Source organism: Neodothiora populina (genome assembly GCF_041146345.1).
Source record: "Neodothiora populina strain CPC 39397 chromosome Unknown canker_contig_13, whole genome shotgun sequence".
In the NCBI taxonomy this organism is placed as follows: Eukaryota; Fungi; Ascomycota; class Dothideomycetes; order Dothideales; family Dothioraceae; genus Neodothiora; species Neodothiora populina.
Window position 1 is genome coordinate 452021 of NW_027191402.1, and position 16563 is coordinate 468583.

At 51.8% G+C, this 16563-nt stretch overlaps 7 protein-coding genes across 7 annotated transcripts; 4 read left to right on the forward strand and 3 right to left on the reverse strand.

Moving 5' to 3' along the window:
- Positions 1-2795: 2795 nt before the first annotated feature.
- Positions 2796-3872, forward strand: AAFC00_001751 (uncharacterized protein; the record flags this gene model as incomplete). The annotated part of the gene is made up of 4 exons (XM_069340979.1): positions 2796-2978; positions 3063-3182; positions 3242-3669; positions 3734-3872. The coding sequence occupies 4 exons, from the start codon at positions 2796-2798 to the stop codon at positions 3870-3872; spliced, it is 870 nt and encodes a 289-aa protein (XP_069204490.1).
- A 270-nt stretch (positions 3873-4142) lies between these two features.
- AAFC00_001752 (mitochondrial 54S ribosomal protein mL53) lies at positions 4143-4522 on the reverse strand (the record flags this gene model as incomplete). Its single annotated transcript, XM_069340980.1, has 2 exons — positions 4143-4255; positions 4339-4522. The coding sequence occupies 2 exons, from the start codon at positions 4520-4522 to the stop codon at positions 4143-4145; spliced, it is 297 nt and encodes a 98-aa protein (XP_069204491.1).
- Positions 4523-4996: 474 nt separating this feature from the next.
- Positions 4997-6390, forward strand: AAFC00_001753 (uncharacterized protein; the record flags this gene model as incomplete). The annotated part of the gene is made up of 2 exons (XM_069340981.1): positions 4997-5328; positions 5388-6390. 2 exons carry the CDS (start codon positions 4997-4999, stop codon positions 6388-6390), a joined length of 1335 nt encoding a protein of 444 aa, XP_069204492.1.
- A 1135-nt stretch (positions 6391-7525) lies between these two features.
- On the forward strand, positions 7526-9790 carry AAFC00_001754 (uncharacterized protein; the record flags this gene model as incomplete). The annotated part of the gene is made up of 5 exons (XM_069340982.1): positions 7526-7604; positions 7671-7703; positions 7790-7955; positions 8007-9196; positions 9255-9790. 5 exons carry the CDS (start codon positions 7526-7528, stop codon positions 9788-9790), a joined length of 2004 nt encoding a protein of 667 aa, XP_069204493.1.
- An 812-nt stretch (positions 9791-10602) lies between these two features.
- AAFC00_001755 (uncharacterized protein) lies at positions 10603-12168 on the forward strand (the record flags this gene model as incomplete). Its single annotated transcript, XM_069340983.1, has 2 exons — positions 10603-11795; positions 11844-12168. 2 exons carry the CDS (start codon positions 10603-10605, stop codon positions 12166-12168), a joined length of 1518 nt encoding a protein of 505 aa, XP_069204494.1.
- A 251-nt stretch (positions 12169-12419) lies between these two features.
- Positions 12420-12794, reverse strand: AAFC00_001756 (uncharacterized protein; the record flags this gene model as incomplete). The annotated part of the gene is made up of 2 exons (XM_069340984.1): positions 12420-12726; positions 12784-12794. The coding sequence occupies 2 exons, from the start codon at positions 12792-12794 to the stop codon at positions 12420-12422; spliced, it is 318 nt and encodes a 105-aa protein (XP_069204495.1).
- A 1744-nt stretch (positions 12795-14538) lies between these two features.
- Positions 14539-16402, reverse strand: AAFC00_001757 (uncharacterized protein; the record flags this gene model as incomplete). The annotated part of the gene is made up of 5 exons (XM_069340985.1): positions 14539-14799; positions 14884-15319; positions 15375-16083; positions 16138-16297; positions 16355-16402. The coding sequence occupies 5 exons, from the start codon at positions 16400-16402 to the stop codon at positions 14539-14541; spliced, it is 1614 nt and encodes a 537-aa protein (XP_069204496.1).
- Between the last annotated feature and the right edge of the window lie 161 nt (positions 16403-16563).

A 16563-nucleotide genomic window follows, 5' to 3' on the forward strand; every position in this document is an offset into this window, starting at 1 on the left:
GCACGCATCTACCTACTCAACGACATCGTGATGAGATGCATATTATAAAGTGGTACAATTGCAAATTATTGCAGGTTTTGATTTTAGTGTGCTAGACGCCCCAAGTTCGAGCTACGCTTAAGAATGAAGGAGCTACCAACATGGATTCTTGATCGACATAGCATCACTCGAGCACGACTCGGTCCTGAGATAATCGGGCTCCCAGTGAGGAAGGCGCTCTACAGATACAGCCTGCCGGTATGCTTCCAGACTGTTTCCGAGTAGATCATGCGCGGTGTGCTACAACACCAGGTTGAGACTTAGTGCTCAGCATGGATGTCCGTCGATGGCTGCACGATGTTGATGAAATACTGCTTAATGAGTCGTTGCCTATCGCCTTTCATACTTCCGACAAGATTAATTCTGACGGTCGAGGCGACGCAAAGGTCACAAAAGTCTCTGACGCTGCGAAAATTAAAGAGAATTATCATGTGGAATACTCACGCTCAAATGAGCTGTCACTGCAATTTTCATCTGCATCATTGTCGTCTCGATTTTTGGCCCACCTCTTGTCATCCAGTCCATCCTCGACAGGTCGAAGCCAGTGGAATATCGGAGAAGGAAGCGTAACGAAACCAGACCTGACAAGTATGATCCTACAAAAAGGCATTGAGGCAATGGAACGACCAAGGCCCGTGGCGCAGACGCTCATTCATGTATAAGTATGAAACGAAAGAGAAGCTGTACAAAAAAAAAATCGGACGGAAAAGACTAAATCGAGGAAGAGACGTAACAGACACAATGGTGGAGGATTGGTAGAGAACTATCGCGCGACCAACGTATCAAGATCTCGGCTTACAGTAAGTAGGATGCGGTGCGTAGGTCAAGCGAGAGTCTGAGCTGATGTCAAAGTAGTTGAAACCAAGCAAGAAAGGTGTCTATGTCCAAGGACGTTCCTCCGGGTTGGTACAAAGACCAGGATGTAAGTTATGCTTGAGACCTACGACGAAAGGCTTGGTTAATGCGTTACAAGTGCCCGACCTGGTCTTTTCAGAGATGCGATTCCTGCAAAAAGAGAAAGATCACGAAGAAGAGCAATAACGCCAGCATCATTCTAGCCCAAAAATGCGAGGAAAGAGCACAATTATCGTGAAGCCCGGAGCAGCTGGAGGGACCAAGTCTCACAAAGATGTCGAAGAAGCAGGCATATCAAGCTATTTCGAGCGAGCCTGCAAGGACAGAGACATCCAACGCCATGAAGAGACGACAAGGCTCAAAGGCCAAATATCTGAAGAAGACCAGACAGAATCATGTCAGGCTCACAGCGATAAACATCATCACATCCGGTCAGCTATTGGGTTCGAATGCATTAGTCTTCTCGCCGGAAAGCTGCATACATCAGGAACAACACAAAGCACATGTAGCAACAAATCACGGCATCATTCAGGCTGCAGTCATGCTGATCCACTTGCATGTGTAGATCAACGGCACGTCAATCTTGAGCAAGGAAACATAGTAGTCAATACAGATTGTGTCTGTCATATCGATAACACCTTTGACTGGTCGAACATGTCAAGTATTCCGGTAGAAGATCGCTGTCTGGTGCACGACGCGCGACACAGTGCTAACGCTATAGACATGCAAAAAGAGACGGAGATATGCTCTGGACAAACCCCTTCGTCCTCGCCCTTGAAAAGCATCCTGGCCGAGTGCAGAAATGCAGATAGACGCCAATTGCATCATCGAGCTACATTTACTTGCCAGCCTGCGCATCTTGTGATGACACGAAGCGATCGAGCAGAAAAAAAGCGTCAGTATGCATATTCAGCATCTCCAGGACCTGGCATCTATCAAGAGCAAATCTCATGCAGACCACCGATCCCAGTATTTGAAGAGACTTACCAAGCAGATGCCGACAGTGGTAGCTGGGATGAATATGAAGAGGTAGAGAGAAGACCGATAGATGTCATCGCATCTTGTCAGTCTTACGGCATAGAAGCCGAGCTTCGCGGATGGGTCGGTGAATTCTGCAGTGGACAAAGCACAGGGAGCCCGAAGGTCGGGCCCATCGGCAGTGAGGACTCTAACAACTCTCAAGAGGTCGATCAGGGCATTTCATCTTTCTGGAAGAATCATCATGTCGAAGAGCAGCTCCCATTGGACGGTCCTACAGATGGGTTGGCGGGGTTTTGGCAGCCCAATAAGCTATATTGATTAAGAAACATTGGTGTTCAGCACATTTTCCTGTATTTCTATACCACTTCCAGCTGACCCCTGCTTGGTGAGATTGACAAACATGACGTTTCATCAACACCACGAATGCACGCTATCTGTATCACACGTATACTACTGTAGCCATGCTGGCATCCGGTCGCGCCAAAGGTGAGGCGAAGTCGGCCGCATGGACCCTGGAACATAAGGTACAGCGCCTCGAGAGCGCGCAGCAACAAAGCTCGCCATTTTTGTGAAGCTTCGGTTTCAGCTTCTTCCGAGGTTAGCACATTGGAATTGGCATTACACAATTATATACAGGGGAACAAGACCAGCCTGTTCGTGAGCGGTACGGAGTGAGCCAATAGTCAGGTATGGAGAGCCTCTCTGTATTACGGACCGGCCTGCATAATGGCGGCAGAGTATGGAAGAGCGTGTCTGGCATTGGTTTCACGTATTGTCCTGTTCGGTGCCTTCGCTCCCCGGCGTTGGTTCACCGCCGCAGCTTCGACCCCACCGAAACGGGCATTTCCGTTTTTCGAAAGTCCAAGGTCGCTCGTCACTTGTCCGCCTCCTCTGTTCTACATACATCAAACAACCCAACCATGGCTCCTCAATACACCACTCGCCACGTTGGCGCTGCCCACACTCTTGACTACCGTATCTTCATTGAGAAGGATGGCGTCCCAGTCTCGCCCTTCCACGACATCCCCCTCTACGCCAATGAGCAGCAGACCATCCTGAACATGGTTGTCGAGGTGCCCCGCTGGACAAACGCCAAGCAGGAGGTATGTCTGCACCATGACCGTCTTGTTCGAGTGCAATGACGGTTTCCGGACGAGAGAAATGATTCCAAACTCACACAATGGCAGATCTCCAAGGAGGAGGCCCTCAACCCCATCAAGCAGGACACCAAGAAGGGCAAGCTCCGCTTCGTCCGCAACTGCTTCCCCCACAAGGGTTACCTCTGGAACTACGGTGCTTTCCCTCAGGTACGTTGTGATGCTTGTCGTGTGAACATGGCGAGAGCATCGACTGACATGACACGCAGACCTGGGAGGATCCCAACGTCATGCACCCCGAGACCAAGGCCAACGGAGACAACGACCCTCTCGATGTTTGCGAGATCGGTGAGCTTGTCGCCAAGCCTGGTGAGGTCAAGCAGGTCAAGGTCCTCGGTGTCATGGCTCTCCTCGACGAGGGTGAGACTGACTGGAAGATCATTGTCATTGATGTCAACGACCCCTTGGCACCCAAGCTCAACGACATTGAGGATGTCGAGAGACACCTCCCTGGTCTTCTCCGTGCCTCCAACGAGTGGTTCCGTATCTACAAGATCCCCGACGGAAAGCCCGAGAACCAGTTCGCTTTCAGCGGCGAGTGCAAGAACAAGAAGTACGCCATGGACGTTGTCCGTGAGTGCGCCGAGGCCTGGGAGAAGCTCATCACTGGCAAGACCCAGAAGGGAGAGATCTCGCTGTAAGCTTACTTTTCTACTACAAGATCTTGCATTTTGCGACTTTCAACTAACTTGATTATCTAGCGCCAACACCACCGTCTCTCACTCTGCTGACCGCACCGAGGCCTCCGCTCTCAACATCCCCCAGGGCGAGAACAAGGCCCCTGCCCCCATTGATCCCAGCATTGACAAGTGGTTCTTCATCTCCGGCGCTGCCGTGTAAATGTTGAACTAGGAGAAAATGGAAAAACGTGTAGTAGTGCATTGAGATAGAAGTATAATCCACGGGAAATGCAGAAACTGTCACATCTTGCTCTTGTGAAATATATGCGAACATGTTCCTGTGTGATCTAGAACCAAAGAATAGCAGTTAACATGACGATGTTCCCAAGGTACTGCCTCTGTAGACAGCACCCGCAAACCTTTTGACTCCATACGCCTCGCTGTATTGTGAGCGGGTTCTAGCAAAAGACCAAAGGATAAGGAAAATCATCTATCCGTTCAGCTCTTCCTGTCTTCCCAGCATACGCGAATGTCTATCCACCTCAATCATGATATCCTTGATCTTCAACTGCTCGAGATCCAATTTCATTTCCTTGCCATCTTCTGCGCAGACGAACCAAAGTCAGTACATGTATTCCGCCAAATAAGACGTAAAGGACAAAGTCACGGGACAGGAGGAGTCGTACTGAAAGTAAGAGCCAGCACAGCAGGCTTAGCGACCTCAGACCTGGGCAGCATCTTGACGTTGATAGCCATGCTGCTGCGGGCGTTCGGTGGTAGCATGGCGAGGAAGTTGCGCGCCGTCTTGCCGGACTTTGGGTTGAACGGCGAGAAGCTCGTCGACACAGAGGTCAGGAATCGTGTGATCATCTTGATTCAGAAGGTGCAGGATCGCAGTGGTGCTTGTCGAGGTTTTGCCCGGTAGGTGGTGGGTGGTCGTGTATGGAACGGGGTGTTGTTGTTGTTGTTGTTGTTGTTGTTGTTGTGGGATTACCACTTATTGCACTTCGAGATCTTCGAAACGCTCTATGTGATGCCTTATACAGGCAGTCTTCGCGGTGCGTTATTCAGGTCGCGGGTAGATGAGATGGATGGTGTGTTGTGATTCCACTTGCGGCGGACTGGTTCAGCGAACTTTTGATGCGGCAATATCCGGCCTTGTTTCCATTTTCTGGGGAAGTTGTTTTACGGTAAAGTGTCACTGTACACGGGACTACGTCCAAAGATCTGTTAACTATTATTGTTCTTGAACACTGACAAGTTACGAGATGATGACAACAGGTCAATAACAAACTACATAGTCGATACAATCATCCCTGCTACCCACATCCCATATATTCCTCGATGAGCGCCTCGTCGGTGTCTGCAAACATTGCAGCTCTTTCCGATCAACTCAAAGTCACCTTCCAACTAATAAACCGCCTGTCCAAGTCCACCAGCCAGACGCCTGCGACTACCCCGCAAGACGAACACGACCAGTTGGCCATCGACCTCGTGCAGGACATCCGCGAACATCTCAAGCAGAACGAAGATAGCCTAGACCAGGTCAAGCAAGAAGTCGACGATCTCATAAGTCAGTGGTCGAGTGGGACGCACCGAAGACGTGACAGCATCAAGGAGCGAGAGAGAGCGCGCACAGCAGCTCAAGTTGCCCGTCTAGAAGAAGAAGTGACACAGTACGAGAGGCGCCATCGTTTCCTTTACACTCATGTATTCCCTTCTAACTCCTGCACAGCGCCCGGAGTCGTTTTCGTAAAGCACAACTCACCTCAAAACACGCATCTGAAGCGGCCAAACAACGAGAACGGGAAGCCCTCCTCGCCGGTTTACAACAGCAACCTTCAGCGTCATCATCACCGTCTCCTTCCACAGACTTATTTGCGGGACGGAAGCCTCAGCAGTCCAGGCAGCTTACACAAGACGAGATCCTGGTCAACGCTTCTGGCGACGTCACATCTGCTCTTCGCCGCACTCACGACCTGCTCACGTCGGAACTGTCTCGTTCTCGCTTCGCCCAGGAGACTTTGGACCAGTCTACAGCTGCTCTAGCTGATCTAGGCGAGCGCTACAGTGGTTTGGACTCACTCTTGTCGAGTAGCAAGTCTCTACTGGGCACCCTTGTCCGCAGTCAGAAGAGCGATACCTGGTACCTGGAAACCGCCTTCTACATACTCGTCGCTACCCTTTGCTGGCTCATCTTCCGAAGGATCATCTACGGACCTGCCTGGTGGTTCATCTGGTTGCCTCTGAAGTACCTACTTTTCAAGCCTTTTCTCTACATATTCGCCGCGTTCGGTATCACGTCTAGGGCCCAGCCCAGTTCTGACTCTTTACACACTGCCTTGTCCTCTCGGCCACCCTTGCGTGTTCAGCCGAGTGCATCTGGCGCCATCCCTACTTTCAGAATGAGCCACGAGGACCGTCAAGCAGCACCAGGAGTGCCCGTGGGTGGTGGCGGTATGGGAGCTAAGAAGGGTCCCGATGGCAAGTATCGCGATCCCAGCCCGCCGGGTAGCTTGTCGCAGAAGATTGGTCAGATGGCCGAAGCAGGCAGGGAGGAGATGCGAATAGGTGGAGCGTCCGTTGAAGAAGAAGAAGAACCTGTCGAAGTGGTCCGGAGAGGTGACGGTACAATCCTGCAGGAAAGAGGCGAGACACCTCGCAATCCGAAGAAGAAACAGTGGGAGGAAGATGTTGAGGCTGCTAACCACCAGCATCGAAAGAGAGATGAGCTGTGATTAATAGTGTAAATTAGGATTTCCATGCAGATTGGCAAATCCAAATGTCACTCTATTTGCCTTTTACCAGCATCGCCGCAGCACGTGTTTGATAACTCAAAAATGTGGTCTCAATGATTCTTTTGGGCGACTTGACTCGAAGCGGCCAAGGAGATTGCTCGGTCGAGTGACATGCATGACGAATGAGCGACACATGTTTATGGTTAAGGTGGTGTAAGCACACGATACTTTATCTCCACTGATCTCGCAGCGGGGATGTCATCGCTTTCAGATGCCGTGGGGTTACCGTAAAGACAAACCTTCTGAGACACCCTTTGACTAACGCCGTTCGCATTCCCTCCATCCCAAGTCCTTCATGTGTCGTGGAAACCCACGATTTGGTTTCAATGTGTCAATCCCAGAAGCGGTATTGTCATCATGGACACACCGTTCCTTGTAAGCCGTCGAGTTTAGAGATGCTGCTATCGCTCATTCGGGTGTGGACGGGTGATTGTCGTTCTTGATACACAGTGATACATAAACTTGCACGGACTCGAAATCCAGTCCTCGTGAATATAGGTTTCGCTGATTGGGCCGTTTCAATTCCTTATCGCAACTCTATTTTCCGTGAGTCGTGCCCACGCGCCTAAAACCTCTTAGCTCGTGGTTTGCACGGCATTAAATGGTTTCGGTTTGTCACCGTGACAAACAAAAATTGTCGAAGACCCTCTCTCCACGCTTAGATGCTCCGTCCTGTATCTCAACCTTCTGATGCCCGTGACTGATATGAAATGATGGATTCCCCTCTCTGTAAGGGTGATTAGACAGCCTAATAACACTACCTCATTCTACTCGCCTTTCCACGGTTCCCTTTTTGAGACCGCACATGCACTGATCTTGCCCCAATCTGTATCGCCAGAGGGGGATCCTTAAAAAAAAAGCCAATTACCCTTTATCTATACCCTTAGTGCTGTTTGTTTGATAGGCAGGTCGCACGCATCTCCCCGTATATCTCTCGTGTGCATTTGCAAATTCGGCCGATATAATAGCTATTACTATTCGACCCTTGTCTCAATCGCCGTCGCCCGCGACAGCCTATCAACCCGCGACGTCAGGTCGCTACTGTGACATTAAACACGCTTGTCATCCATCCAGAATGGCCACCGCCGTGGCTATACAACCTCTCGCTCCTCGCTCCAACCCAATGGCAATCAGTACCGTGAGACCGCGCAGTGGTAAGTTCAATGTCGTCATCCATGTTGTTGTTATGGACCATTAACCACTGACTCTCTTCGTCTTAGTGGGCGCTCCTCGAAATCGTAGAGAGAGACCTTGTATGTTCGTTCTTGCTTTCCTATATGGGAGCAATAATGTATACATAGTCTAGAAAAACAGATGCTGACGAGAGATCAATCGATAGGTGACGGCTGCCGTAGACGCAAAAGCAAGTGCGTGTTGCAGGATTCACTTCGCTGTGTTCTCTGTGAATTCCACAAGCAAGACTGCACATTCGTCGAGGCTGCTCAACCGCGGAAACGTAAGCTAGAGGAATCATCCTACAGCGCAGAGTCTCAGCCATCTAAAAGGTAATGCTTCCGTCGACCTTAGCATTTTAGGTCAAGACTGACATTTGGCAGCCCGAGACTCACCTCTGATCAACCCCCCTTGAGCCCAAGGAGCACACAACGTCCCCCAACCTCCGCTCCTTCGAATGATGTTTTCCAACTTAACCACACAGCCCATGTTGATCGAAGAGTTCCTCTTGGCGAAACACTAAGTTTGCAAAGGGAGCAGCATTGTCGGCACATCGGACGGACTACAGCAATTGATCCTTCTCTTCTTGGCCTTGCTATCCTCGGCGACCAGACCGAGACCAGCGTGGGGTTTGGTAAGATTCGTAAGGTTGCTGGCAACGACTACTTCACGATGCACAACGACGCATCCTTCTCTACGCACGAGGATGAGATGCAAGCTCTGATGGCCGTGGAGCAAGCAGTCGCTCCGTATGGCCCTGCTCTCATCGACATTTACTTCCGCAATGTTCACCCCAGCTTCCCGATACTCCAGAAAACCACCTTTTTAAATCGACATCGAGACGGAGATCGTCAGTTCAGCGCGGCTCTACTGGCCGGAATGTACTTGCTCGCTCTGAAGTGGTGGTCACAGGATCCTGTCCTGTCTCAACACCCCAAGCCTCTAACGTATGTTCTGGAGGATCTTGCAATGAAATCGTTGAACGTTGCAATGCAACGACCCAAGTTATCAGTGCTACAGGCTGGCCTACTCTTACTACAGCGCCGACAAGCCACCGATTGGGGATTGACAGTCCAGCTCGTGGCTCTAGCGCAGGATCTGGGTTTACATCTAGACTGTACCAATTGGTCCGTCCCGATGTGGGAACGAAGGCTCAGGAGGCGTCTGGCTTGGGCACTATACATGCAGGACAAATGGACTGCTCTTGTGCATGGCCGTCCATCACATATACAAGCCGCTGACTGGGCGGTCACACCTCTGGTCTCATCAGACTTTAATGAAGAATATTCTACTGCAGATCAAGAGATATTGGCTGATGAAGATGACGAAGAAGACGAGAAGAGTCGACTGGTCTTTGCGCAAATGATTGAATTGACCGGAATTATGGCCGAGGTCATCGACGTCTTCTATACCCAAAAGGCTGTTGCTGAGTTTGATCGAGGGGGTGCTCACGCTACACAGCTGATCCTCGCCAAGGCGAAACCTGTACAGTTGAAGTTGAAGGAGTGGTTCGCGAGGTTGCCTGCTATTGCACGAATGGATGCTTATTCCAGTGGAAAGTTGTCATCGAACGGTAAGTGTGATCTGGTCTGTTGAGAGATCTACGGGAACATTTCTGACATTACGAAAAGGCTACCTTCACCTCGCATACTTTGCTACCGAGATATCCATCCACCGCCGCATTGTGCAGTCACTTGATCCTGCAGTCGCTGACCCTTACCTGCTCTACATATGTCGTTCGGCAGCAAAGACACGACTCATTTCGGCCATGGACTTTGTCAACAGACTCAAACCAGAACATCTCGAATCATTCTGGTATTTTGCTTCAACGACGAACTTTGCACTCATCAGCACCTTTGGCAACCTTTTGCGTGCTACAGCGCCGGGACATGAAGAGGCAGAGTTCTATCGCAACAGATTGAAGGAGTACAGGTGGGCACTTGGCGTGAGCAGCCGACGAGCGGAGTGGCTCGAGGGAGCACTAAGAATTCTCGATGCTACCGAGAGCCTACTCGAAAATATGCCGGAGAAGTCGCACTCGGTCAGGACGAGTCCTGTGCCGATGCCTGCTCCGGCTTACGCCATCGCCATCTCGCATGACTACGGCGATGGTGATGATGATGACGAAGACATGGAAGAGGACTATGATGAGGAAGAGTCCGAGTAATGAAGGCCATCATTACTTGATGATAGGGAGGAAACCACCAGGGATACAGCGTGACGACTTTTACAGCATGTTTATATGAGCGTTTTCAGCGGAATGGAGGTGTAGGGAGGATCTTTTTGGATGGACGTAAAACCCGCCCACGATATGGAAGCACAATGAGAGTGTTGAAGTCGGGGGGGCCCCATCAGAGTCTAGGAGCAGGATGATATACCCATATGTACTTTTATGGAGGCGGCGTCTCAGTGTGAGGCAGCACGCGAAACGCCAGATTATGCAACGTCACGTTTTCACTTCACCTACCACGCAATCGAACGCCCAATCACTTGACTTCGCCATGCTTGTCTGTGTATATGAACACAAATCGAGAGCCTTTCAAGACTGATACTGCTAGTGTACCAGAGGGCATAAGAGAAGTTGCAACATCGTGTATATCTAGTCGACTCACGGAACAGTAGTCCCTTCGTCAATCAGACAAGGGCAGGGTCGCCAGACGGAATATCATGTTGAAGAGTGCATGTTCCCGCGTTGCGTGTGGGGAAAAGAGAATACGGAGATACAAGACATTTTGTGTTATCACGATAAGGAGAGACAATGAACGCGTCGCATTTGCAGCAATCGCGGCGTTGCGGATTTATGGGACGCGTCTGCCCGAAAGCTGAATCGGCACCTGCTGTACAATTATAGTTATACCTGCTTGTCGAGTTCCTATATTTTTCCTACGTGGAAAGATCAGAGGGGACAAGCACTCACTCCTAGCACAGTCCCTTCCGCAGGCTTCTCGCTATACCGCGCATGCATGTCACGACGTCGTCATGAACGGTTTGACTCGAGCTGCCAAACCGCTTCTTCGCACGGTGAACAATAAACCACACGCCACAGTCAAAGACCACGAAGAAAACACCAGACGACCGCTTCACCAGATAAAGAACACGACCCTGACCGAGGACGTCTACCGTGAGCCTGAGTCTGGCGACAACGCAAGTAGCGGCAGCGGCAGCGGCAGCGGCAGCGAGGACGACCAGAAGAATATCAAGGGATATAATGCCCGCCCGCCGCAGAAACTTATCCGAGCACCGAGGAGCACCGAAATACATGGCAGCACTGGTTCCAAACGCTCCTACGCGTCGCTCGCGAACCCAAAAGTCTCGTCAAGGAGGACCGTCACAGACTCGGGCCGAGCAGAAGTTGATGCGGACAGCAAGATAGACGACTACGACGACAATGAGGCCGAGAACATAGTCTTTTCTCAGTCTTCTCAAAAGCGCCAGAGGGTGGGGTATGGTAAGTCTGCGGCGCTCAAGAGACCCAAAGGTCTGTCGTCACAGGACGGTGGGTCCAAGAGGAATGCTAGTGGTGCTTCTCAAGGTTCGACAACGAGATCCGGCAAATCGGTGAGCTTCCGGCCACCTTCTGGAGTCATGGAGTCGACGACGGAGCCGTCTGCCCAGCAAGGTGGACCAAAGTTCCGCCGTCCTGTGGGCTATGCTGCTGGACACCTACCCTCGAGCACGGAATCGCCGCCGCACGGCTCTCGGTCGAGGTCGTCTTCCCTGTCGAGTCTTTCCAGCCACGACGAGCACGAAGTGATCGAAGTCAAGCCCCCGGCGTCAAGTGCAGAGCACGCTTCCGCGCCGTGTCCAATATGCGGCGAAGAGGTCGACGAAACCTTCAAACAGGACTTCCTGATCGAGAGATGTGGGACGAAACGCATGAACTTCAGGCTACAAGAGCTCTTCTGCAAGTTGCACAAGGCGCGCGCTGCAAAGAAGACTTGGGAAGAGCGAGAGTATCCGGAGATCGATTGGGCCACACTTCCTGCGAGATTGGGAACCCACAATCAAAGGATACACGATGTGCTGTGCGGCACGGCTCATTCGCCATACAGAGACGAATTGGAGAAGCGACTACGGAGTGGCAAATCCAAGACGCCGGGACAGACACTCGAAAATGAGGCCCATGGAGGATCACAAGTTGGCTACTACGGTAGTAAAGGAGAGAAAGTCATGTACGTCTCGCCACATTGTCTGCAGATGACATCACTGACCATGAGCAGGACTGCGTACATTCTGCAAACATTCGGGACCGAACTACGGCAACGCGCAGGCTCTGACAGGGTCATATCGGCAAAAGGGGTGTCGGGAGGTGTGTCGGGATACCTGCAGTCGGTCCTCGTGCCAGAGATGGCGTTGGCGCTGGTCATGGAAGACGCGGACTGCAGCGTGGAGAAAGCGAGACAGATCCTGGCGGAGAGCTCAGACATAGGGGACGCACTGAATGAAGCTGAGGAGGAGACAGTCCCACAATCCATCGACGTTTCTGATGCTGATGACCGCTATGGAGCCGAGGAGCATTATGATGATGACCTTTTGAACATTTGATTGATACCCACATTCGCATCGTCGAGGTAGCGTTTGAGAAAAGTTGGTAGATATGACATACAGACTCTGTTGATATGCACACAGCGCGAGAGAGCACGAGACGAGCAACAATCGAAAGAACCGAGTCATTCGAAGGAACAGTCACAATCCGCGCCTCTCCCCTCCACGACTTGATTTCCATCCAGCACACCTTTTGCCATGCACACAACGCCAAAAGTCCAGAGACCCACCCTAACCCGTCAAAGAACCCCTCAAACAACGCGATTCTGCCAGGCGTTTCCAAAAGTGAACAGACCGTAAGCCGCAAGCACACTCAGTCCGATAGGCAGGGGCTTGCCAGACTTGATCGCGCGCGGGATACTGCTTCCAGCGAGCAAAATGCTAGCCAGCAGAGCGAGTTCGACGCCGTAAGTCGCCCGGTTGGCCATGCGGTAGCCTCCGGCCGCGTACAGGGCTCCGACGGTGCATCCGGCTGCCACGCTGGGGATGGATCCTGTGCGCGCGTAGCCAATTGTGCCGCCGCCGGCGGTCAGAGAGGCGAGGATGTAGGCGATGGTGCTGGGGATGGTTGTGAGTTGTGAGCAAGAAGAAGATGTCGAGATAGGAGGGACTCACGCGAGACTCATTTTGTATTGTGGAGTTTTGGGAAGATATTCTTGTGGAGTGTGTATGTTACTATATGTGTAGGGTGTGAATGGTACAGTATAATGGAATGTGTAGTGTATAATATATCGATGTCTAGTACTTTCAGTAAATAATTGGGGTACTCTCTCTCTCTCTCTCTCTCTCTCTCTCTCTCTCTCTCTCTCCGGCAAACAGACGCGACCAGCAGAGCGGGGAAAGCTTCCACCCACTGTATTACCGTACAAATAAGGTAGTTGCGCGTTACGGAAGCGCTGGACCGTGCGCGGCTGTAATGGAGGAAGGTGTGGAAGTTGCTTGTTGGCTACATCTCCATCTCCAAAAGCCGAAGGGGTTTCTACAATAGATCAAACTGCTGCAATACCATTCCACGTACACGATAATTAAGAGTATCCGACGACTCCAATCATTCTTGAATTCCCTCGCTGCAAGGGAGCCTAGCTATACATCAGCTCTTTCGTTGTCGATTGAGAAGCGAAGACGTGTCCAACTGACCCACCAACCTATCGCCGTCTCGAGCAACGACCCGGACTCCTCTCACTCATCCTCTTCCGAACCGCAGCCATGGCACCCAAAAGAAACGCCGCAGCAGCCTCTTCCTCCTCAGCGGCAGCACCACCCCCTCGAACATCCCCCCCTCAGTAGCAGCGCCCTCGCACGGCCAAACCACAGCGTCCTCACAACCGACCAAACCCAGCACACGATCAGCCACCAAATCATCGTCCTCATCGTCATCAGCAGACGCACAGGATGTGCTCCTGGGCGTATGGGATCGCTACGTGCAAAAGACTCCTCAGCGCGTCAAGTTGATTGATGTCTTCATGGCGTTTCTGCTCGTTGTTGGTGTGCTGCAGTTTGGGTATTGCGTTATTGCTGGAAACTATGTATGTTGCTCTTGGTTCATTTTTCTTCTCCCGACGGGGCCTGGTCTCACGCTTAGCGCTGGATGTCCTACCGCCGCGTGGAGATTAAGCCAGAGATGAAATGAAAGACATGACATGTAAAGATACACACATGCTGACCTGAATCTTCCAAACCCACAGCCCTTCAACGCCTTCCTGTCCGGCTTCGCGGCCACGGTCGGCCAATTCGTCCTGACGGCCAGCTTGAGAATCCAGACAAATCCGGAGAACAAGGCCGAGTTTGGCAGTATATCACACGAGAGGTTCGTTTTTTCCTTTTCCCGCAAAACCATAGACAAACGGGGTTCCCATGAGGGCAAGAGCACGAGAGAGCGAGCTGACGGACTCTTTGGGTATAGAGCTTTCGCCGATTACGTCTTTGGCAGTCTGATCTTGCATTTCTTCTGCATCAACTTCATCAACTAGATTTGGGCTGTTTGGTTGAAGTCAAGCTGTACGTGGAAACGACGTTGCGCGGGGGAGAGGGAGAGGGGATATATCATAGATGTAGAGAAACATGTTGTTGCTCATTTCGCCAAAGAAGCACAAGTGAGCGCAAAGTTAGAGAGGTTGTGGAGTCGGAAAAAGCATAGCCTTTCATACGTAGCAAAAAAATCAATCCATGAAGACCGATCTCTATAATCCTCTATCTAGTGAAAACTCCTTTTTGTGTTTTCTCGAACCCCAGTCGAGCAACAGCAGAGCAAGCAAGTGAACGTGCTGACGAAATGCAAAAAGTATCAATTACCCAAGCAAAAACAAGCACGAAACCCCCCCCCTTTTTGGGTTCTGACGAAATCAAAGTACTTTGATATATTCCGTCCCTTCAAGCAGCCAATTTGAACTCGTGTCTAACAGCGTCTCCGAGCCTCTTGATGCCCTCCTTGATCTTATCGAAGGGCGCGGCGGCATAGGTCGTGCGGAAGAACATGGTGTCGTGCTCGGCCTCGTCGTCGGCGTAGAACCAGGTGCCCTTCATGGCCAGAGCGCCATTGGCAATGTTGGCCAAGAAGATTGACTCCTCGATGTCCTCGATCGACTTGTTGGGGTAATCGGGGTGTTTCTTGTAGTCGATTTGGAGCCAGTGCTGGAAGAGAAGATGGTCAGTAAATTGGCTTCAATATACATTGAGGGGCGCGAGGGTCGGTATGGACAAGGAAAAAAGACTTACGAACATGCCCGCCATCGGGGCCTTCCAGCTCATGACTTCCTTGGGCAGGTGCGCGTCACACGCGGCGAGCATGACGTTTCTGCGGCGCGTGTACTCCATGCGGATGTGGATCAGCCAGTCGAGGTACCCTTGGTGACCCCACGTCTCATCGAGGAGCTTGTACATGATCAACTGACTCATTCCGCTGGGCGACTGGGTGCTGACGTCGGCGTGCTTGCCGTATCTGTCCACAATCTGCGCAGGCGCGGTGATCCATCCGATACGCGAGCCGGGCGAGACGACCTTGGAGAAAGAGTCCATGCGTACGACGCGACCATCAGTGTCGAGAGACAGGAAAGAGGGCACGAGAGCGCTGAGGAACTCCTCGTGAGACTTCGGCGGCGCTGCCTCAGGTGCATCTGGACCGGCGTAGGGCGCCATCTGGAGGTAGTAGTATCTGCTTCGTCGTCAGTATGACTCGCATATGAGTTGCATCAAAAAGGGGCACTTACGGCTCGTCCTCGAGGATAATCACATCGTGCTTCTGTGCGACCTCGTAGACGGCACGTCTTCTGGCCGCGCTCTGAGTCGCACCAGTCGGGTTCTGACCGGTAGGGACGGTGTAAAGGAGGGCAGGCTTCTTGCCTCCTCTGGCCTTCTCGTCCCAGTTACTCAAGATCTCGTCCATAGATTCGGCCAGCAATCCCTCGTCGTCCATGCCGACGCCAACCATTCTCACGCCCATGGGAGCTGCCGTCTCCACGGCTGCGGAGAAGGTGTACTCCTCGGCTAGCACGAAATCTCCGCGCTGGGTGAACATTCGCAGGCACATGTCAAGAGCGGATGTGGAGCCTATCGTCATGGTGCATTGCCAGTCGCGGTACTTCGGCTGGTGCACAATCTCGGTATGCTCGTAGATGAAGCGGAGAAGCTGTGCGCTGCCGCATCCCTGGCCGTAGTTGAAGGCGGTGGCGATGTCGAACAGGCCCTTGTCTTCCGCAAGGTCGTGCTTTCCCGCAGTGACCATAACTCCATCCTCGTGCACTTCCTTCTCTGTGTAGTGGCCGACCTGGGCCGTCTTGAACGAAAGCTCGTCGAAGGGGAAGTATTCGGAAGAGGGAAGTCCACCGCCCAGAGAGATCAATCCAGGGGTTTTCAGGTAGACGGCGGCGCCCTTAAGACGGTTACCCTTACGCGCGCGAGCTTCGGGGTTCAGGTGGTCTTTTGAATACGGTCAGAAATTGGTCGAAGCTACACTCTCACAGGCTGACTCACGATCCCATCTCTTAGCAAAGGGCTTGTGAAGATGCTGGGTCTCGCCCTTGAATGCTTCAACGTTGCCCAATGCTGCTACTCCGGCGATCAACTTGCCAGCAGCAGTTCTTCTCTTGGAGATTCCATCGAGGGTCAATGGGTTGGGAATAGTGATGGCCGACTAGTAGTCATGTTAACATCACGGTATAACTGAAATTACGCACGTTTTGTCACGTACGGTATCCGTCTCGGCGACGAGATCCACGTCAATTGCTGCTGGAGGCATGTTGTGTAACGTTATGGTGACGCGAGTAAATGGGTAGGAAATAAAAGTGAATCAGTAGGAAGCAGACGGAGACGGAGGGGCAGCAAGGGTGACGTTTGTATAGTCATATGGCAACACCAATTATTTACTAGTCATTCTCGTTGCCCGCCACGCCCTACACA